This window comes from Saccopteryx leptura, chromosome 11 (genome assembly GCF_036850995.1).
Source record: "Saccopteryx leptura isolate mSacLep1 chromosome 11, mSacLep1_pri_phased_curated, whole genome shotgun sequence".
In the NCBI taxonomy this organism is placed as follows: domain Eukaryota; kingdom Metazoa; phylum Chordata; class Mammalia; order Chiroptera; family Emballonuridae; genus Saccopteryx; species Saccopteryx leptura.
In genome coordinates this window covers 20,226,494-20,248,977 of record NC_089513.1, presented here as the reverse complement: position 1 = coordinate 20,248,977, position 22,484 = coordinate 20,226,494, and the positions used below count along the sequence as shown (strand labels likewise).

The window sequence follows — 22,484 nt, the reverse complement described above, 5'->3', positions numbered from 1 at the left end:
CACACACACGCCCCCTTGGTTTTGTTTATCTGGAGAACCCTGACTAATACACCCTCTCATGAGACTCTGGAGAGGGTTCGGGGAGGACAGAGCTATGAAATGACTTAGAAAGAATTTAGGAGCACCCAGCAAACACTCATGTTGGTGACCACTCATCTGCAGCTGCCAAAGCTGAGTCTGTAGCCCGTGAGCCCCGGAGTGGCTACCCACCTGGTGGTAGGCCCGCCGCACAAACATGCCCCGCGCGAAGGCCTGGATGACGACGGTGGCCGCGCGGACCCTCCGGTAGGCCAGGCGGGCCCTCCACATGCGACACTGCTTCTGGAGCGCCAGGGCTGCCCGCGTCCTCCGCAGGTGCTCTGCCAGCCTGGGGGTGGGACGGGGGAGGGTACACCATGCTGACCGCGGCTCCAAGCTGACCGAGAGTGTGAGCCCTGCCCCAGGCCCTGTCTGGACCCTCGGCCAGGCCATGCTCGTCCCCCTGACCGAAGGTAGCAATGCCTCGGGCACCGGGTGCCCTGGTTGAGAACAGGATGAGCTTCCTTCTTCCTTGTTAACCAGAAAAGTCATTCCACAAGTTTAAAACGCAGTGTATCTCTGACCAGCCCTGCGACCTTCGCCTGCCCGCCCCCACCTGCAGGCCCCTCTGTGCAACCTGAGCACACGAGCTCACTCCGTCTGCCCCTGAGCACACGAGCTCACTCCGTCTGCCCCTGAGCACACGAGCTCACTCCGTCTGCCCCTGAGCACACGAGCTCACTCCGTCTGCCCCTGAGCACACGAGCTCACTCCGTCTGCCCCTGAGCACACGAGCTCACTCCGTCTGCCCCTGAGCACATGAGCTCACTCCGTCTGCCCCTGGACGCACCGGGCTTGGGGAGATTGGGGGCTGTGTCTCAACCATCCTCCCCATGTCTAGCAGAGGGCCTGGCCTCAGGTGCTGGGGAAATGCTTGCTGGATGGAGAACCCCTCAGCCTGCCTGCCCTCGCCGTCCTCGTCTCCCCGCGCCTGCTGCCCGGACCTGCCGCACGTGGACACTGACTTTCCTGTTTCATTTCTGTATTGCCCTTCCCCCCGCCCCACCCCCGGATAGACAGAGCATCAGTTGATTGTTTCTTACCCTCCTTAAGGGCTTTGCTTGCTGCCAGACTCACAGCAAGTACTCAATTGGAGACTCAGAACATTGAAGCTAGAAAAAGTTAGAACTCCCTGAGCACAGCCCAGGGGAAGGGGTAACCCACCCACCTCGCCCCACGGGCCAAACCAAGTGGTCCAGTTCCAGCGCCCCCTCTGCTCTCCCCCTGGGTGGGCCCTACACCTGCTGGAACACAACTCCTGCCAGGGCACCGAGGCCTGACTCCGTCTTACACCCTCCCCATCGGGGCCTGCACAGCCCACACCGACTGTCGCTGGTCACTGAGTGTCGGTACCAGGACAGTCTTCTCATTTCTACAGCTTGAGTCCCGGAGATTATCCCGTAACTGTCCAGAGGTAAAGGTGCTTGTCACCCCTGGTTGTGCTCGGATCAACAGCTCACTGCCGGGACACGGGGGTGAGCAGGAGCAAACTTCTACGTTGACGATACCAAGAGTGCCTGCTCCGGGCTTGTAACTGAAGGGCTCACTGGTTTTTTCACAGTCAAGCAGAGGTGACTGAATTGCACTGGCTTCCAAATGCAGGAACTTATGGCAATTACTGTCGCTTCTCCAAGGAAATCCTTATTGGCAGAGGTCACTGGTGTTGAACCAGGGCTGGGTCCTCCAGGAGGACCCGAGACCCGGTCACGCCCTCCGAGACCGTCTCTGTAGAAAGGTCCAGTCCTCTACACTTCATCCCCCCATGCCATCAGTGGGGAGGGGACCATTTGGAATAAGGAGTTTCTTCTGCACAGTGTGAAGAGAGCCAGACCAGGCTCTGCCCCCAGGCGGCCACTTGTGGTACATGTCACACTCTCTCTGTGCTGACTGAGTGCAACAACTCAGAAAAGGCCCTCCCAGGACCTTTCCAGCTCTGATTTTAAACTCCCAAGGGATTCTGAACTTAGTAGTGTAAATAATGAAATTGAATATAGTGAACTATGACAGAAATGCTGAATTTATCGCTTTTTCTAAAAGAAGGTCATTTTACGTTGGAGTTTAAGCAAAAGGAAAAATGGAGGTTTTGTGGCAAAACCAGCCAGTCCTAGGCTAGCACTGTTGGGATGGGGACAGACTATGGGGACCAGGGGACCTGGGAACTAGACCCACTCCCTCAGGTGAGAGTGACGTAAGAGAGATGGACCCAGCTGCCGGGTAGACATCAGGGTGCAGACAAGGTCCAACAGGAACCAATCCAAATACAGAGGCTGAGAGGGGCCAATCAGCTAAGAGCACCAGCTCAGGCCACTGCCTCCCACCCCCAAGCTCCTGCCTAGACGTGCCCCAGCTTGGCTCACCTGCGGGCCAGGTATCCTCGGCAGTACCTCTGCAGAGTTAAGGTAGCCCCCTTCAACCTGCGGTATTTCACCTTCTGCAGCCAGCCCCGGACAGTTTTCTGGATCATGATGGTGGCTGCCCGGAACTTGTCAGCCCGAAGCTTTTCCAGGTAGGCTACCTGGCCTGCCCGGAAGAAGATCTTGGTGCGGCCAAACTGGAACTTGTCAGGGTCCTTTACAAGGCAAGGAGGGGAGCTGGTTTGCCATCAGTGAGAATGAGGTAACATGTCCCCCAACCCAGCCTGTCCAGTGCAGAATTTCCTTGTCAGGGTTTGCACGCCCCTCCCTGCTCCTTAGATACACAGTGACTCCCTGCATTCACATAACAGCCTCTGAGTCCACCTCTACCTATGGCACAGGCACTGGGCTAGGTGTCCGGGATGCAGCAGTGAACAAGATGTCTGCCCTTCGAGCAACTGACATGGTGAGGACAAAGACAAAGTATGTGTTCTTGTTTTTGTTTTTTTAAGCAAAGACACGATACATTTTCAGGTAAAGACTGGAAAGACAGAAGTGATGCTGGGGGCGGGATGGGCTGTTTAATCAGGATATTCAAGTAAGTTACTCTCTAGAGGTGATATCTGAGCAAAGCCCTGAATGAACTGGAGAAGGCAGTCAAAAGAAAGTATCAAGGAGAGTCTAGAAAAAGAGTAGTGCAGATGCAAATGTACTGTGGTGGCAAAAAGCTTTGTAAGTTGAGGCACAGGAGAGCCAGGATGGCTGAGTGGGGAAGGGTGGGTGGCACAAAGAACTAACCACCAAGGGCCAAAGAATTAGAGGCTCTGAGCAAGTGAATGACCTGATCTGGTTGACATTTTAGAAAGATTATCCTCAGATGGCCTCATGGTTGACTGACTTCAAATCACTCCCCAAGTAAATTTTATTTGATTTCAAAGTATGTTACGAGGTTTTTGGGGGGCATATAATTCCTTGGTCACATCTGTTTACGATAAAATTAGTTGCCCTTCCCTGCGCTCATCCTTGTGGATAAGAAAGATGACCCAGCAGCGTGCTTGTGGACAAGCTGGGATAGAACGCTGCTAGTTAACCCACAATAACTGAGTGCTTTTTTTTTTTTTTTTTTTTTTAATAACTGAGCGCTCTTTGTAAACAAACTTCCATCTGGTTTTGCTCATGGACATGACGACCCTAAAGAAAAGGCAGTCATGGGCTAAGGTCTTTGGAAGACACCCCCACACAAGAATGTTTCACGTTCACACATGGCTGTGAAATAGTTCAGAATCAGCATTCTAGACAGCTTAAGCCCTACACAGCAGACCAGAACCCCGTCCCGCACACAAAGAAGACAGCGCTCCCCTAGCTGTGCTGAGCTGGGACCCGGAGTCCAGCTAGTCTGTCACTGACTGTCTCCCCCAGGGGGAGATGCTCTTGCATCTCAGGAACCACAGTCCTTGCTCCATTTCCTAGGCTGGAGAAAACCCACCAGGAAGACGGTGATCTTGGCCACACACTCAGAGGCCAGCTCCTGGTACAAATAAGGAGAAAGACTCCCAATGACCTTGAACACAGATTTTTCTCACCCATGGAAAAGGAGATGTTGAAATGCAAACACAGAGAGATGCACCGTGGCAAAGCCCTCAATTAACCAGAGCCCAAATAACCAACTGCAACCTTCCGTTAGTGAGACTGTCAAACTCTTACTCTCTACTGACTGCTGGGCACAATACTCGCACTGACTACAGCTGCAGACTTGAGTAGCTAAGACAATGCTCAGAGGGCGACTGTCCACTTCTACAAAATAACACTTGGCCTTAAATTCTGACCATCTGGCAGGGAGCTACTCCAGGTGAATAGGTTTTCCTAGCAAAATAATACTTGAAAATTAGTTTTTTGATGTAATTCCATTACCTTCTTAAAGGGAAGATTTTTGATGCATTTGACCCTTTACTGAAACCATGAAGTATCATATTCTGCTGTAATCCTAAACACTTTGGAAATAATGAAATGTTTATCACAAAGGCCCTTTATAATAGCTCTGCTATTACAGTTCTCCAGTCTCAAGTGTCAGGCATGAGTTCAGGCTATTTCCATTAAAATGAAATCCACTGCCTTACTTAAGACAGCATCTGGGGTTGGGCTGACGCCAGCTACACAATGAGGAAGGTACAGGAAGCACAGCTATTTCCCACTCTGCTGGTGCTGGGCTGTGCCAAGCTCCAGGACAAAACCCTTGGGCATGTGCACAGGTGAGGGCAGGTGGGCTGAGTCACGAAGCCCAGGTTTTGGAGAAGCCAGAGGTCTGGGGCCAGCCGCTTTTAGCCAGGAGTGGCCTCATTATAGATCCTGGTACGAATAATTTCACTCTCTCTGTGTGCTGAGACGTGAAAAAAGCTAGATGTGCTCCAGGTAGGTGATGGGGCTTTTCCTTACAGTCTCTGATGTATGAAAATGGAGCAACGTCTCAGAAACAGTTGCAATGGAAGGAGGCAGACCCAGGAGGCAGTTAACCCCCTGCCACTCCACCCTTTGCATTCTCATGGTGTTCCAGGTACCCTTTCATGGAGCCCGGGCTGCCCGGGGGTGCCTGCTCACCTTGATGAGGTTCTCCAGGACAGACCGGCAGATGGCCTTTCTGTCTGCATTGGCGAGCTCTCTCTTCTTGATCAGCACCCGATACCGGTTGAAGAAATCATGGTAGGCCCACCTGGAGGGAACACGGGTGTTTCAGGTGTCATATCCCGCCTCTCGGCCACAGGAGGGCTTGGATAGTCTCAACCGTGCCCCATGGGGCCAGTATTTCTCACATAAAAACCCTTCTCAAATGCAAATCAAAACTGCAATGAGATACCACCTCACACCTGTTAGATTAGCTATTATTAACAAGACAGGTAATAGCAAATGTTGGAGAGGCTGTGGAGAAAAAGGAACCCTCATACACTGTTGGTGGGAATGTAAAGTAGTACAACCATCATGGAAGAAAGTATGATGGTTCCTCAAAAAACTGAAAATAGAACTACCTTATGACCCAGCAATCCCTCTACTGGGTATATACCCCAAAACTCAGAAACATTGATACGTAAAGACACATGCAGCCCCATGTTCATTGCAGCATTGTTCACAGTGGCCAGGACATGGAAACAACCAAAAAGCCCGTCAATAGATGACTGGATAAAGAAGATGTGGCATATATACACTATGGAATACTACTCAGCCATAAGAAATGATGACATCAGAACATTTACAGCAAAATGGTGGGATCTTGATAACATAATACGGAGTGAAATAAGTAAATAAGAAAAAACCAAGAACTGCATTATTCCATACGTAGGTGGGACATAAAAGTGAGACTAAGAGACACGGACAAGAGTGTGGTGGTTATGGGGGGCGGGGGGGGGGAGGAGAGGGAGGGAGAGGGAAAGGGGGAGGGGCACAAAGAAAACCAGATAGAAGGTGACGGAGGCCAATCTGACTTTGGGTGATGGGTATGCAACATAATTGAATGACAAGATAACCTGGACATGTTTTCTTTGAACATATGTACCCTGATTTATTTTTTATTTATTTATTTTTTTTATTTTTATTTTTTTTTCTTTTTTCTTTCATTTTTCTGAAGCTGGAAACAGGGAGAGACAGTCAGACAGACTCCCACATGCGCCCGACCGGGATCCACCCGGCACGCCCACCAGGGGCGACGCTCTGCCCACCAGGGGGCGATGCTCTGCCCATCCTGGGCGTCGCCATGTTGCGACCAGAGCCACTCTAGCGCCTGAGGCAGAGGCCACAGAGCCATCCCCAGCGCCCGGGCCATCTTTGCTCCAATGGAGCCTTGGCTGCGGGAGGGGAAGAGAGAGACAGAGAGGAAAGCGCGGCGGAGGGGTGGAGAAGCAAATGGGCGCTTCTCCTGTGTGCCCTGGCCGGGAATCGAACCCGGGTCCTCCGCACGCTAGGCCGACGCTCTACCACTGAGCCAACCGGCCAGGGCTGTACCCTGATTTATTGATGTCACCTCATTAAAATTAATAAAAACTTAAAAAAATAAACCTTCTCAAAGCAGCAAAGACATTTCAAGCCGTGTGGTGCCCCTCAGTGCCCTCCCCCCAGAATTCAGTGTTTGGTGAATTACGGAATCATGCCTGGAAGATTGAGCGTAGCGGAGTGTTGGCAGGCCCTCTGAGAGGCTGACCAGAGGCAGCGCCGCTCACAGGGCTCTGCCCGAGCACGTGGAGCCCCGGGTCGCTATGGCCCACGTGGGAGCTTTACCTGGAATGCAGCTTGGTCTTTAAATATTGACTTTCTTCTTATAAATCCAAAACTAATATAGGTCATTGAAAACTTTTTTAATGCAGAAAAGTATACATTAGCAAATAAAAAGAGACCATACCCTAACCTTTAACCCCTAGAGAGAATACTGGTCACATATTTTGGTATAGTTTAAACAAAAAACCATTTTCCTCTTCAAGGTCGATTTTGATTTTGACTTTTTCCCTCTGATCATTCAAGTAATACAGGTCCGTAGCAACGAAAAGGTCCAGGATGCACTTACAAAACAAGGAATATCTATAATGTATCTACTTTTGACTAAATGCTGGTTTGGGATGTTCCGAAAGGAAGTCTTTAAGAGGACCTTCCGTTTGCCCCTCAGCACCTGAGATCTCTACTTAGTAGACAAATGCAGCTCTGAGCAGAGGCCCTGTCCTCCAGAGGAGCCTGCCCCTTTCTCTGGGGGCTGCCTCCCTTCACAGATCCGCATGCTGACACCCTTGCTCGTTATCTGTTTCCAGGGGATGCTCACGACTTCCTCATACAATCTGACATTCTGATGCAGCACAATCCTACTCCAAGGAGACTTGGAATTTCCAGTCCAACTCCCTCTGAAGGTGAATCCAGCCTGTCCATCTCCGCAACTCTGCGTCCTGGGAGGAAGTGTGCCCCCAGCATGCCCCTTCAGAGCCGCAGGAGGTGCCAGGCTCTCGGTGTTCAGGTCCCCATGCTGTCCGCGCGCCCATCTACAAATCTCTGAGCTGCTGCCTTGAGGTGGGGTGTGCCCAGCACCTGTGGCCTTGCTGCTCAGATAGTCTTCCTCATTCTAGTATCAGTGTGATACTAATTAGCGTGATACCGATGGATTAATGGGGAGTAAATGGACTGTGTCTCTTCTGGAGCACATTTGCTCTCTAAAGGGCTCCTTTAGGAATTATGTTCCAAGAAATGAGTCCTGTGGAATGTTAGGACCTCTGGGGCCGCAGACATGCAATGTGCTTGGGAAGCAGGTTCTCTTAGAGCTCCCCTCGGCACATGCCACAGTCCTGTGCTCCTGGGGGCCTCAGTTTCCCCTTTCCCTCCCAGGCCATTCATCTCAGCTCCCTGCGCTGAGAGGAAACTGGAGTCTGAGCTCACTGTCCCTCCCCCGCCTCTGTAAACACTTCTCTTGGTTTGGTGGAAGATTGCTAACCAAGCTGTGTGTCTCAGAGCAGGGGTAAGCATAGAGCAAGTAACAAAAATGGCATTTCCCCCATATTTTTCATCTACATAAAATGGCTAGTTATAGGTTATGTCTCACCTTCCCTGGTGAATAACAGCTTTATTGAACTATAATATAACTCACATACTGTAACAACTTACCCCTTTAAAGTAGCCATTCACTGGTTTTTCGTATATTCACAAAGCTGTGCACCCGCCCCCAATACTGAGTCCCAGGACAAATTCTTCACTCTAAAAAGCAGCCTCACCCCCGTTCCCAGTCACTCCCACCTCCCCTCCTCCCAGACCCTGGCAAATGCCACTCTACTTGGTCTCCATGCCGCTGACCTTTCTAACTGGTTCTGTCACAAACGTGACACGAGCGGATGAAAGGGCTGACTGGGGACACACACAGCTCCGCTCGACAGGCTCCCGCTATGCGGGCTGACCGGGGCTGACCGGGGACACACACAGCTCTGCTTGACAGGCTCCCGCTACGCGGGCTGACCGGGGACGCACACAGCTCTGCTCCACAGGCTCCCGCTATGCGGGCTGACCGGGGACACACACAGCTCTGCTCCACAGGCTCCCGCTATGCGGGCTGACCAGGGACGCACACGGCTCTGCTCCACAGGCTCCCGCTATGCGGGCTGACCGGGGACACACACAGCTCTGCTCCATAGGCTCCCACTATGCGGGCTGACCGGGGATGCACACGGCTCTGCTCCACAGGCTCCCGCTATGCGGGCTGACCGGGGACGCACACGGCTCTGCTCGACAGGCTCCCGCTATGCGGGCTGACCGGGGACGCACACGGCTCTGCTCCACAGGCTCCCGCTATGCGGGCTGACCGGGGACGCACGCGGCTCTGCTTGACAGGCTCCCGCTATGCGGGCTGACCGGGGACGCACACGGGACCGGGGACGCACACAGCTCTGTCCACAGGCTCCCGCTATGCAGGCTGACCGGGGACGCACACAGCACTGCTCGACAGGCTCCTGCTATGCGTGGGTTCCCTCCAGGAGGGCGGGGAAGGCTCTTGTGCCCTTTGCTCTTCACTTAACTTCATTTCCCTTCCTGCACTGAGCAGAAACGGTATCCCCTCCTTCCAGATGGCACAGGGACTGTGGACCAGGCCCATCTCTTTACTGCCCATCTCTAAGAGGCCTTCAACATGGACACATTTAAGGGTATTTGCCCAGGTAAATGTTGCTTTAATTATTTCAATCATGTACAACAAATGTCAAGGACAAGCCTAGGCATCCAGTATCCGATCATGACACGGGAGGCCCAGGAACAGAGAGAGCTGGGGTTTACAGTCTGCCTATCTGGTTGATGTGCGTTTTATTCATTTATTTATTTATTTTTACAGGGACAGAGAGAGGGTCAGAGAGATGGATAGATAGGGACAGACAGACAGGAACAGAGAGAGATGAGAAGCATCAATCATGTTTTTCGTCGCGGCACCTTAGTTGTTCATTGATTGCTTTCTCATATGTGCCTTGACCGTGGGCCTTCAGCAGACTGAGTAACCCCTTGCTCGAGCCAGTGACCTTGAGTCCAAGCTGATGAGTTTTGGTTTTTTTTGCTCAAGCCAGATGAGCCCACGCTCAAGCTGGTGACCTCGGGGTCTCGAACCTGGGTCCTCTGCATCCCAGTCCGATGCTCTATCCACTGCGCCACTGCCTAGTCAGGCATTATTTATTTGTTTAAATTTATTGTGTTTACATAGATTTCAGTGTTACCCCGAATGCATCCCCCCTCCCTATATTCCCCTCAACATCTCCTTTGTCCTCGTCTCTAAAGCGCCCTCCCCCCTTCCCTTCAGGTTTATCCCATCCTATCATTCCCTTTCCTGCTGTCCTCTTTTTCCTCTGGTCCCTATGATTTTTCTTCTGTCTCAATGCTGTTCCTCAGTTCACATTGTTCATTGGATTCCTCAAATGAGTGAGGTCATATATTTTTTTCTACCTGGCTTATTTCACTTAACATAATAGTTTCCAGGTCCATTCATTTTGTTGTTAATAGGTACATGCAAACGCCACTGAATTCTTCCCAGGCTCTTTCTCCCCAGCCCCCAAGTCTTAAACACAGACCACTCTGTCTACTGACACCTCCACGCAGGGCAAGATGGATCTGAGCAAGAATCAAATGGAATGACGCATCACACCGAGGGCTCCGTGCAGCCTGCGTCCCTGCGCCCTCCCCCGCCCACCCAGCAATACCTGCCCCTTACTGTTGTCTTTCCTGCTCAGCCCACGGGGTCCCTCGAAAGCGGTGTGGCACTTCCAGTGTGACTTCCTCAGAGCACATTCCACATTCTGCATTATGGCTATTTGTGTCCTCATTTGACTTACTTTTTCCTTATGAGTTTGTAATTCCTCTGGGGAAATCATCAGAGCAGCACGTCACTGGGCTAAACACCTTAAACGCTTTTAATTTGAAAAATCTCTTCCTGCTGCCAGCCCCATAACTCAGGGCAGGCCCAGGCGGAAGGAAACTCAAGGGGGCAGGTTATGGCGACTGCAAAGCACTGAGGCCCGGGTAGGGCAAGCTGACAGTGCAGAAGTGGAGAAGCCTGGCGCTGATGGTGGCACGTGGTGTGACCTGAGGCACGTCACTGCCTGGACGCCTCACCTCCACGACCTGCCCAATGGAGACTGCCACCCACCTCACATGGCACCTCCCTGCCTGCCAGTAGCAGCACCATCATGGATGTGCAGTGTCTGGAATGATACCGGGCTTCCTGAAGATCTAAGTTACCCTCCCTTCCAGCCTAAGCCCCCTCCGCTTCCCTTACAGAGGCGTCCTCGGACACCTGTGCCAAGGTGAGTCCGATGGGGAGGAGGATGCCTGCAGAAGGCAAACCATCCAGTGAAGGGCATGGGGGGAGGGGCTCCTCAGCTGGTACCACAAGGGTCACATGCCCATGGCGGATCTGGGCTCATCCAACTGTCCTTCACCAAAGGACCCAGAGTCCAGTGCACATTCCCTTCTGTGGGCCTCTGGGTGCGCAGAGAGAAAACCCTGGCGGGAGAGCTCCCCACCTCTAAGAGGAAAGCCTTTCAAGTGAAGCCAAACAGAACCTGGTGGTTCTTTCTCCGAAGTAGAACTTCTTTACAGGACTTCGCAGTCTGGCAGGGACCTCTGCACAGAGGAGTCAGAAGTTGGAAAAGACCACTCAGGAAGACATCGGGTGTCCAGGACTTCCCCGAGGTTATCCACACGCCAGCTCTCCCTGTTTCCACACAGGACACAGAGCTTCTGCTCGCACCAGAGCTATTTTCTGTGCACGTGTTAGACTGCAGCCTCCTTTGGCCAGGGTTTCTCTTTGGCACATTTTAAAGCCTCCCAGCAACTTTCACCATGGTACCTTTATAGTCCCTCTGTACATTGTAAAAGTTGGTATTCTCCTGGCACAAGGGTTAAACCCTTTCTCCTTCCCACTGTTTCTCAAGGAGGACACGATTGGCTTTGGGCCAGGACAATTCTCCAGTGTGCAGGACAGCCCCACAGCACAGGACACAGAGCATCTCGGGACCATTACACACCATCCTATCCACTGAGATATCAAAAAGTGCTCCCAAACACTTATAAAATGTTTACTACAGAATACAATTCTAGTCCAAGAAGCCTTCTCTTGAGAGCAGCCAGCCAGGAGAGCCACCTGCCCTTGCAATGTGAACGCACGGCTTCCTTCCCGCTGTCCCTCCCTTGCCAGGTGGCGCTGGAGGCATCTTTTCCTGTGCACGGGTGGCTCTGTGGCTCGCTGGCTTGGAGTCGTCTTTTAAGCCACTTCTGGGCCTGGCTGTTCTTCCATTTCATGTTAACGGCAGAAGGGCCCCAATGCCAAGTCTATGGCCCAGCCCTGGGTAATGTGGAGTCATGGCGACCTCAGGGGTGTGACACACACTGAGCACCCTCTCTGCCACAGCCCTGCTCTCCCTGGGTTCAGACTCATGTGCCAGGGCCCTGGCTGGATGTCCTGGACTTCAGTGACATGTTTCCTCCGGAATAAAGTCCTGTTTGGAAGGTGTCCCAACCATGTAAACCTGCCACAGCTGGGTGTGTGGGGAAAGCCCAGGACCTGTGGCTGAAAGGCGGGATCAGAGGCAGCAGGCAAGGTTCCTGAGCCCAGCCGTCCAGAAAAATGCTTCCTGCTAACGAGCTCCTCAGGACAGCAGTGGTCAACACGGCTGCTGTGAGCAGGGAGCACACACAGTGGGGGGAGGTGTCGGCTGACTGAGCTCCCACCCAGAGCCCAGCACCGGCTGTAGCCTACTGCACGTGGGGTGTCACAGTCTGCCCGAGACGTCCCAGCGGACAGGACAGGTGTGAGCAGAGGGAGGGGCTGTCAACACCGTAGCACCTCTGCCTCCTTCTCTCGGACAGGCCTCCTGAGGGACTGCTCGGATTAGACCAACTGTGACAGTCTCTCAGACAACCTCTCAGACAAGTGTGTGATGTGAGGCCACCAAGAGAAGTCCCCGACGCTGCCAGGCCCGGCCCCCGCAAGGGCCGTGGAGAAAGGGGGAGGCATGCTTCAGGGCTCCGGCAGCACCAGGCGGGTCAGCCCACGCTCAGACACCGTCACCCAGTCACGTTCCACTCGGAGCAGAGTCTCAGACCTAGATCTCCTCTGGTCACGTCCACAGGGGCCGGAGGGGCACGCTTTCCTTTTGTTTTGAGACTCTTCAGGAGCCTGTCAGCCTTCCCGAGGGTGTGAGGGGTCACCCGTCAGGTCTGAGGTGGGGCTCTGGCTTTGGGAATAATAACACCATCCAGGCGGCCATGATGTATAGACTGGGTGGGAACCTTGTACCAGACTCAAGTCCAAGGACGTGAGCACAGCTCTCAGGCAAGAGAGTCAGAACTGAAGGCTGCAAGTCCCCGAGGTGAAGAATTACTGCAGCCCAAAATAAGTTTGACATGACTCGTTCACTGTGGGATTTTTAATAACAAGGCTAGGGACCGTGTGTGTGTGTGTGTGTGTGTGTGTGTGTGTGTGTGTGTGTGTGTGTAAGTTTGATCAGGATCCAACAGGAGAGTCAATCAGGCGATTGCTTAAGCCTCTGTCTAGTTCTGCAGTCCTGTGCTGCATACATTCCACAAGGGGCTGGGGCGGAAGTTGAGGAAGGAGTCACAATCTTTTCAGAAAGTGCCACTGGGCTTTTCTGATGTAAACAAGATGAGATAAATGAGGTGAAGGCGAACTGAGGATTTCAGAAAAGGTGCTTATTTGGGAAACATAAACTCTGCGTATTCAGGTAGTCTCCTACAAACACCGCTTTCGGTGAAGTAGTATTTGCTTCCCAATTCTTCAGTAACACAAAGCGGCTCTGAGCCCCCAAGGAGGGGACAGCTGACTGCACGGGCACGAGGCACAGAGCGGGGGAGGGGGGCTGGAGCCAGGATGGGCAGACTTGTGTCTCTTCCCAGATGGGGCATTTATCACAGCGCTTTATGCACATGACAATGAATGTATTTCTTAGCCACTGCCGTACATTTCAAGTTGAACAATTCATTTTCCTTTTAAATCAGACTCACAGAGAGCCCTACTTCCTAGGGAGGATAAAAATAGGAAGGTGTACTGACCGTTCCGCATTCGTCCTCTCCGGCATGGTGGACTTTGGGGGAGACATTAATTTTAGAACAGGGCTAAGAGTTCTGTGCCTAGGCCTCAGTCGGCCGAGTGCCGGCACTCTGCCTGAAATCCCAGCAGAAAGGGCTGCCCTCTGCTTGGGCTCCCGGGGAAGAGCCCCACGGACCTCTTCATCCCACGTCCTGTGGTCCATGACTGCGTTTTCTTCCCTCTGCCATTTTCCTCTCTCTAAAGTGATATTTGCCCTTTGGCCACTTAAGTGGGAGAAATGTAGGGAAACGGTGTAAGTTATAATTCCCCTTATCAAAGACACCACTGATGTCTCCTTTGGGAACAGCTGTGCAAAATGGTGCTGTCACTTGACAAGCTAATGCAAGTGCAATCCCTCTGCTGTGTTGGGTCTCAGCAGCCATGGACATGAGTTCTTCTTGCGATGACCCCCAATCTATTCAAGGCCCCAAGAAGTTCTCTCAAAGTCAGGTCAACAAAATGCTCAACTCTGCACTCCAAGGTCAGCACCCGCGACATGTGTACCTCTTTCAATAGCTAACACCGCGACGGACACACAGTGTCTGTAAAACCTCTCTCTCGCTGGCTTTATCTCCAGATACCGTGGACACACACTGATTTCCTGATGAAATTGTTAGGATGAAGCAGTTAGGCAGTATTAAAAATATACATAAATAAAGACCAGAGGTCACTCCAGAGACCAGTGCGGTTACCGCAGTTGGCAGGGAGGAAACTCGGGTGTCGTGCGGGGTCAGCCGAGTACAGGTGTGGCAGCTGCCCACAACCCCCCCCCCCCATCTTCAGAAATAAATGCCAACCCCTGTGCTGCGGCTTGGCAGTGAGGAGGGGGTGGAAGGGGATTAGGGCCTAACGAAATAATATGGATGATTCAACTCTGTCTCAGCACTAACAAAAGTGCCACAAAACTATGGCACCCCTTTCAAAAATTTAACATTTCAAATGGCAGTTGGGGGAAGGAAATCCTCTCTTTGATCCTTTTGCAAAATCTGCTAAGACAGTGAGCGTGAGGAGGAGATGTGAGGCAGTGCTCTGGAGCCACGCCACACCAGCGCCACAGCACAAGCTACAGCTTCTGTGACGTCAGAAGCAGTCTTTCCCTCCTTCCCCGCCCTTTCCACAGTACCTGCCATTACAAAGACAAAAGGTGCAGATGCCCTTGAAATTATCTGCTAGGAAGAAGTCGGAAACAATTAGGGAGTCAGGGAAAGGTATTCATCAGTGTCCCTGTTCGAGGTCGCCAAGTCTGTGGGCATCTAAACTTTGCTGGCAGCTCCAACCATGGCCAGATGGCAGGAACAGGTGGAGAAGCCATTACCTACACGGTCTAAAGATGCAGAGGGAACGCAGCTGCCAAGGCGGAGGCTGTCTGATGAGGCGAGAAGCACACCTGGCCTCTCAGGCTGCACGACGGGAGGGCTGGGCAGCGGGCTGGCCCCTGGGCGGGCCGAGAAGGCCTGCTCCTGGATCACTGGACAGGATCAACAGGTCACTGCTCCTCTGTCCCCGGACACCCTGCTGCCCCAGCCACTGCTCCTCTGTCCCCGGACACCCTGCTGCCCCAGCCGCAGAACCCTCCCGCTGTCTCCCCGCCAATCCAAATCCTCCTCACCCTTCCAGGCCCAGCTCAAACCTCACCTCCTCCATGAAGCCACACTTCCTCCCAAACTTGCACCGGATTATGCTGTTGTCTAACTGTTTCAGGCTTGTTCACTTCCCCCAGATGGTGAGCTCCCAGTGGGCAGGGCTTGACTTAGGTCTTTAGTTCTCTACAGCCACCAGCACAGGGCTAATGCTTGATACAGGATGAGACACGGAGTAGGACAGACAGACACCATGAAGGTGAGAAAATTTCCCCATCCTATAATATATAAAGCCTACGTGAGACCCCAGAACTAAAACCTTCTCCCCCTTCCCCTTCCACTCTCTAAAACATCATTTTGTACTGCGACAGAAAAACCAGCAGGAGTATGGGTGACACTGTCACTCTGATTTCACAGTGAGGCTGCGAGCAAGCTCGGTGGGAGACTCAGAGGGGGCCTCCGCCTGACGTGTGGTCGGTCATTACCATGTCACCCCACGATCTGCTAGCCTTCTCCTGGAGTTCTCCAAGGAGAGATACCCAGCCCTCTGCAATCACTTGTCTGCCATTAAACAACCCACTCTGTTAGAACATGCTCGGTGAAACGGGTGGTTCTTCATACCTGACGTGCGTCCCCAAGGTCCCACCTGCCTTCGACTATCACTGGTCATACACAGGCTTGCCTTGTTTCCTCTCCCCTGGCTTGATCCGTCTCAATGTCCATGCTTCCTACTTGACAAGCCCACCATTAGCACCCATTATATGTTATGGACAAAGGTGAGCTGGGTTTCTCTGCTCACCTCCAGGCCTCTGCTCTGTGTGGCCTGGGCTTGGCTGGAAAGACCTGTGATCTCTAAGTTTCTTACACAAGGATGCTCAACAGTTTAAGACACAGTAGGATTTCACAAACACAAAACGAGAATTGCCTGGTATAGACATGTGCTACCCACATAATTATACTCACAGGGATGTAGCTTCTTGCTCATATCTGAAGAAATAATGAACACTCTATTAAATGCTTAAACACCTGGCACTGTGCTGGGAACTGGAACTGCATTATCTCACTCATCACGACCACCTATGAAGTAAGTATGATCATTCCACTTAATGAGAAGAGAACCCAGGCTCGGAGAGATTCATGTGTTCGCCTGAGGTCACCCAGCCTAAAAATGCGAGGTTGACTCTGGACTCCAGGCCTGACACCAAAGCCCAGGGTTGAATCACCAGGCTGTTAGCTGTAGCCCAGGCTGCAGTTCCACAGTCTGGACTGACTTACACGTTGGTGGGAACAGGGAGAAGTTTCACAGCAGGCCTCGTGTGTGGGTCCCGCCCTGGAGACAGACCACAGGACCCTGCCCTCCCCCTCGCTCCTCTGATAAGCCTCTGCGTGGAGGTCAGCGCCTCGCTGATGTGGGCAGGAAAATGCTTGGCAACCGCCACCCAGCAGGTCAGAGGAAGGGTGGCTCTCACCCTAACTCAGCCACCAGCTGGCTGGTGACCTTGAGTGGCTCACTCCCTCCTCTGGGTCTCATTTGTTTAAGCCACAATGTGCCCACATCTATAGATAAAACCGATGCAAAGCCACGCCACAGTGCCCTCTCTACCACAAATTGCCATCTCATATTTTTCATCCCAAGTCATTTCATTAAAAAACAAAACAAAACAAAACAGTAAGGCATTGGTCACAACCCATTAAATTGATTTCCTGACCCATAAGGGGTTGAGATTCAGTTTTAAGAAACACTGGACTAAAGGAAACTTTTTGGGAGCCAAACAGACCAAAGCCGGAGGAGCCGGATGGAGCCCGGCTGCCTGCAGGGCACAGTCTGAACACCAGTGGGTCAGCGGCCTGCGCCCCCTCTTAAGATCTGACCCCTGTGCATGCAGCAGTCACAGAAAGGCCATCCAATTGGCCAGACCGCAGTATTTGGAACTCAGAACGGAACCACCGAGCTCGTGGTGAGCCCACTCCCCGGTCAGAAGGCTGGTGCTGGATACTGCAGAGCCTGCGTCTAAGGACCCGCGAGGCTCGCCCCATTAATCATGCGGTTGTCAGCTACTTGTGTTCAGACCTTAGGTTCAAAAGATGAGATGGAGCCCCAGGATACTCCCTGTCTTTTTATTCTAAGCAGTGAGGGATGTGGTTGAAAAGAAAAGGACAATAGTCTTCAATCCTGGCCAGAGCATAGTGCTCTGAACAACACCTCAACCTGCTGGGTTTTGAAAAGCTGCCTGGATGCCGCAGATTAGTGACAGTTCTCGTACTTTCCAGGTCAAATGCAAATTTCTAATTCCATCAGCAGCCTTCCCAGGCCTAACGTTTGGGAGCTATGGATGGTGAAGTTGTTTCTGGGTGATTAACCACTGCATGTGAAATGGTCCCTCAATGGTAGCAGGAGAATGAGAGGCGGAGACAGTGGGGTGAGGTGGGGGGCGGTGGCCTGCTTCAGACTCCCACTTCCTGACACACGTGAACTTCTCAGGACTCAGGAAAACACCACAGGCTCTGGCCTGTGACCCTGCTGTGCATTTGTGGCAGGTGTTTGGCCTGTGTGACACTGGTATGCAATATGATTTCACGAGAGCCAGCTGGTTGCCAGCCACCCCCCACTCGTATGCCTGGTAAGTGTCCAGAGGCAATCCACAGTCTTGATACAGCTTCAGCAGAAGCTGGGTGGCTTAGTGGCTTGTCTACAATGCAAGTTGGGTCACCACAGTTGTTATTTAACTCACATTGTATTTCCCAGCCTGGAGATGATTCTATACTAAAAGGTAAAGAAGTCCACTGAAAGGTGAATGGATCAACAAAATGTGATCTCTACGCACAGTGGAATATCGCTCAGCCTCACAGAGGAAGGACATTCTGACACACGTTACAACGTGGATGAACCCTGAGGACATTGTGCTAAGTACAATAAGCCAGTCACAAGCAGACAAATACTGTATGGCTTCACTCATGTGAAGTAGTCAGAGTCATCACAGAAAGGGGATGTTAGGAGAAGGGAAGGATGGGAGTTACTGTTTAATGGGTACAGAGTTTCGGCATTGCAAGATGAAGAGAGTTTTGAAAATGGATTGAGGTGACAGTTGCACATCATTATGAACCTAGTAATGCCACTGAAATGTACACTTAAAAATGGTGAAGATGATAAACATTATGTGTATTTCACCACAATAAAAAGAAGGGGGGAGGTAAAGGAGCCAGGGGGGAGGTGCGTCAGGAGAAACCCTCTCTGCAGCTCTGAGACCCTCTCTGCAGCTCTGAGACCCTCGCTGCAGCACTGAGACCCTCTCTGCAGCTCTGAGACCCTCTCTGCAGCTCTGAGACCCTCTCTGCAGCTCTGAGACCCTCTCTGCAGCACTGAGACCCTCTCTGCAGCTCTGGGACCCTCGCTGCAGCTCTGGAACCCTCTCTGCAGCTCTGAGACCCTCTCTGCAGCTCTGAGACCCTCTCTGCAGCTCTGAGACCCTCTCTGCAGCTCTGGGACCCTCTCTGCAGCTCTGAGACCCTCTCTGCAGCACTGGGACCCTCTCTGCAGCTCTGGGACCCTCTCTGCAGCTCTGGGACCCTCTCTGCAGCTCTGAGACCCTCTCTGCAGCTCTGAGACCCTCTCTGCAGCTCTGAGACCCTCTCTGCAGCTCTGAGACCCTCTGTGCAGCTCTGAGACCCTCTCTGCAGCTCTGGAACCCTCTCTGCAGCTCTGGGACCCTCTCTGCAGCTCTGAGACCCTCTCTGCAGCTCTGGAACCCTCTCTGCAGCTCTGGGACCCTCTCTGCAGCTCTGAGACCCTCTCTGCAGCTCTGAGACCCTGAGACCCTCTCTGCAGCTCTGAGACCCTCTCTGCAGCTCTGAGACCCTCTCTGCAGCTCTGAGACCCTCTCTGCAGCTCTGAGACCCTGAGACCCTCTCTGCAGCTCTGAGACCCTCTCTGCAGCTCTGAGACCCTCTCTGCAGCACTGAGACCCTCTCTGCAGCTCTGGGACCCTCTCTGCAGCTCTGGGACCCTCGCTGCAGCTCTGAGACCCTCTCTGCAGCTCTGAGACCCTCTCTGCAGCTCTGGGACCCTCTCTGCAGCTCTGGGACCCTCTCTGCAGCTCTGAGACCCTCTCTGCAGCTCTGAGACCCTCTCTGCAGCTCTGGGACCCTCTCTGCAGCTCTGAGACCCTCTCTGCAGCTCTGAGACCCTGAGACCCTCTCTGCAGCTCTGAGACCCTCTCTGCAGCTCTGAGACCCTGAGACCATCTCTGCAGCTCTGAGACCCTCTCTGCAGCTCTGAGACCCTCTCTGCAGCTCTGGAACCCTCTCTGCAGCTCTGAGACCCTCTCTGCAGCTCTGAGACCCTGAGACCCTCTCTGCAGCTCTGAGACCCTCTCTGCAGCTCTGAGACCCTCTCTGCAGCACTGAGACCCTCTCTGCAGCTCTGAGACCCTCTCTGCAGCTCTGAGACCCTCTCTGCAGCTCTGAGACCCTGAGACCCTCTCTGCAGCTCTGAGACCCTCTCTGCAGCTCTGAGACCCTCTCTGCAGCTCTGGAACCCTCTCTGCAGCTCTGAGACCCTCTCTGCAGCTCTGAGACCCTCTCTGCAGCTCTGAGACCCTCTCTGCAGCTCTGAGACCCTCTCTGCAGCTCTGAGACCCTCTCTGCAGCTCTGAGACCCTCTCTGCAGCTCTGGAACCCTCTCTGCAGCTCTGAGACCCTCTCTGCAGCTCTGAGACCCTCTCTGCAGCTCTGGGACCCTCGCTGCAGCTCTGAGACCCTCTCTGCAGCTCTGAGACCCTCTCTGCAGCTCTGAGACCCTCTCTGCAGCTCTGAGACCCTCTCTGCAGCTCTGAGACCCTCTCTGCAGCTCTGGGACCCTCGCTGCAGCTCTGAGACCCTCTCTGCAGCTCTGAGACCCTCTCTGCAGCTCTGAGACCCTCTCTGAAGCTCTGAGACCCTCTCTGCAGCTCTGGGACCCTCTCTGCAGCTCTGAGACCCTCTCTGCAGCTCTGAGACCCTCTCTGCAGCTGCAGCTCTGAGACCCTCTCTGCAGCTCTGAGACCCTCTCTGCAGCTCTGAGACCCTCTCTGCAGCTCTGAGACCCTCTCTGCAGCTCTGAGACCCTCTCTGCAGCTCTGGAACCCTCTCTGCAGCTCTGAGACCCTCTCTGCAGCTCTGAGACCCTCTCTGCAGCTCTGAGACCCTCTCTGCAGCACTGAGACCCTCTCTGCAGCTCTGGGACCCTCTCTGCAGCTCTGGGACCCTCGCTGCAGCTCTGAGACCCTCTCTGCAGCTCTGAGACCCTCTCTGAAGCTCTGAGACCCTCTCTGCAGCTCTGGGACCCTCTCTGCAGCTCTGAGACCCTCTCTGCAGCTCTGAGACCCTCTCTGCAGCTCTGGGACCCTCGCTGCAGCTCTGAGACCCTCTCTGCAGCTCTGAGACCCTCTCTGCAGCTCTGAGACCCTCTCTGCAGCTCTGAGACCCTCTCTGCAGCTCTGAGACCCTCTCTGCAGCTCTGGGACCCTCTCTGCAGCTCTGAGACCCTCTCTGCAGCTCTGAGACCCTCTCTGCAGCTCTGAGACCCTCTCTGCAGCACTGAGACCCTCTCTGCAGCTCTGGGACCCTCTCTGCAGCTCTGGGACCCTCGCTGCAGCTCTGAGACCCTCTCTGCAGCTCTGAGACCCTCTCTGCAGCTCTGAGACCCTCTCTGCAGCTCTAGGACCCTCTCTGCAGCTCTGAGACCCTCTCTGCAGCTCTGAGACCCTCTCTGCAGCTCTGGGACCCTCTCTGCAGCTCTGAGACCCTCTCTGCAGCTCTGAGACCCTCTCTGCAGCTCTGGCCAGCGCCTCACCCCGACCAGAGGCAATCTGAAATGTGAAAGCTGCCCCGGAGGATGTCACTCCATACTTTCCATACCAAACAAAAATACTCATTTCCGTCAGCCTCCGGCTTGGGTCCTCCGTGTCTGGGAACATCTTTGAGGCTCTCTTTCTGGCTGACAGCCCCTCACAGGGTCCCTGGGCTGCACCCAGGCGTGGCTGGTGGGCACGTACCTGGACGGGTAGCCGGCCGCACTGATCCGGATCGTCTCGAGCACTCCGCACGCTCGGAGCTGCTGCACGGCTCTCTTTGGGTCAAAGCTGCAGAAACAACAACATCAGCAATAAGTGGCTACCTGGCAAAGAGGAACTAGAACAGGAGAGAAGGAAAGACCTCTTCCTGTGCCGAGTTACCGATCAGCCTGTACCACTGTGCACAGGTCACGTGAAAAACACAGAGTGAACGCCGGTCGGTAGGTGCACAAGCCATGGCAGGACCTCTCAGCTCGGCGCGCCTGTGTGGTCTCCCCCGGGACACCCCTCCTCTTCTTTGCCTGTGTGAATTCTGTCTACCCTCCAAGACTCAGTCCTGCCTCCTCTCCAGAGCCTGCCTTTATCATTTCCATCCACATGGGCACTTGTCTTAATTCAATGGCCAAAACATATACTCGGCACCTAGAGCGTTCTGTGGCTTAGGCAGACCTGGGCCAGAATGGTGACATAGCCACTTATCAGCTGCATGTGTAACATGGGGAAAGTAATATAACCTCTTTGGGCCTCAGTTTCCTTATCTATAAAGTGGGGGCAATAACAGTACCCCATTTAAAGGGTTAGTGCAAATATGAAATGCAATGGCCTAAGAAAGTAGAACAGTTTTTGGCACAACACAAGGGCACAGATATTGTTAGCTATTATCACGATAGCTGCTCAGTTAAGAATCACAAAGATGCCTGACCAGTGATACAGCAGATAGAGCATCGACCTGGGGCACTGAGATCCCAGGTTTGAAACCCCAAGGTCACTGGCTTGAGCTCAGGTTCACCAGCTTGAGCACAGAGTCACTGGCTTGAGTGTGGAATCATGGACATAATCCCATGGTCACACTGGCTTGAGCCCAAAGGTTGCTGGCTTGAGCAAGGGGTCACTAGCTTGGCTGGAGCCCCCTGGTCAAGACAAATATAAGAAAGCAATCAATGAACAATTAAAGTGCTGCAACTACGAGTTGATGCTTCTCATCTCTCTCTCTGTGTCCTTCTCTCCAAAAAAAAAAAGAATCACAAAGATGAAGAACTTTATCTTCCTGTCTTGAGAGATGGGAGAAATGTACATCTTTAATAACTCACATACCTTGCAATGTTAAGCCTCATCTGAAAACCCAGTATTTATCCAAGCACATTTTGTTCTGGAGAACAGAGATCAAAGCCAGACAGTCAGGCCTTCTGAGAGCATCCACACTTGCAGAGGAGGGGTGTGCAGAAGGCCTACCCTATAGGGCGGCATGTGATAAGTGTGGTTAAATCGCTAAAAGAAACTAGAAGAAAGGTATTAGGTTTGCTGGGTGATCCAGGAGTCTTTGTGG

The 22,484-nt window shown here is 53.0% G+C and overlaps 1 protein-coding gene across 2 annotated transcripts in view; it reads right to left on the bottom strand.

Annotated features, from left to right (window-relative positions):
* MYO5B (myosin VB) overlaps nt 1-22,484 on the bottom strand; it is a 320,122-nt gene that overhangs the window by 61,082 nt on the left and 236,556 nt on the right. For both annotated transcript variants that reach the window (XM_066352739.1, XM_066352738.1), the window contains exons 17-20: nt 21,140-21,226; nt 5,028-5,139; nt 2,436-2,647; nt 211-367 (exon numbers count right to left, since the gene is read on the bottom strand). In XM_066352739.1, coding sequence (XP_066208836.1) covers nt 211-367; nt 2,436-2,647; nt 5,028-5,139; nt 21,140-21,226 — 568 coding nt within the window. The remainder of the gene's footprint in view (nt 1-210; nt 368-2,435; nt 2,648-5,027; nt 5,140-21,139; nt 21,227-22,484) is intronic.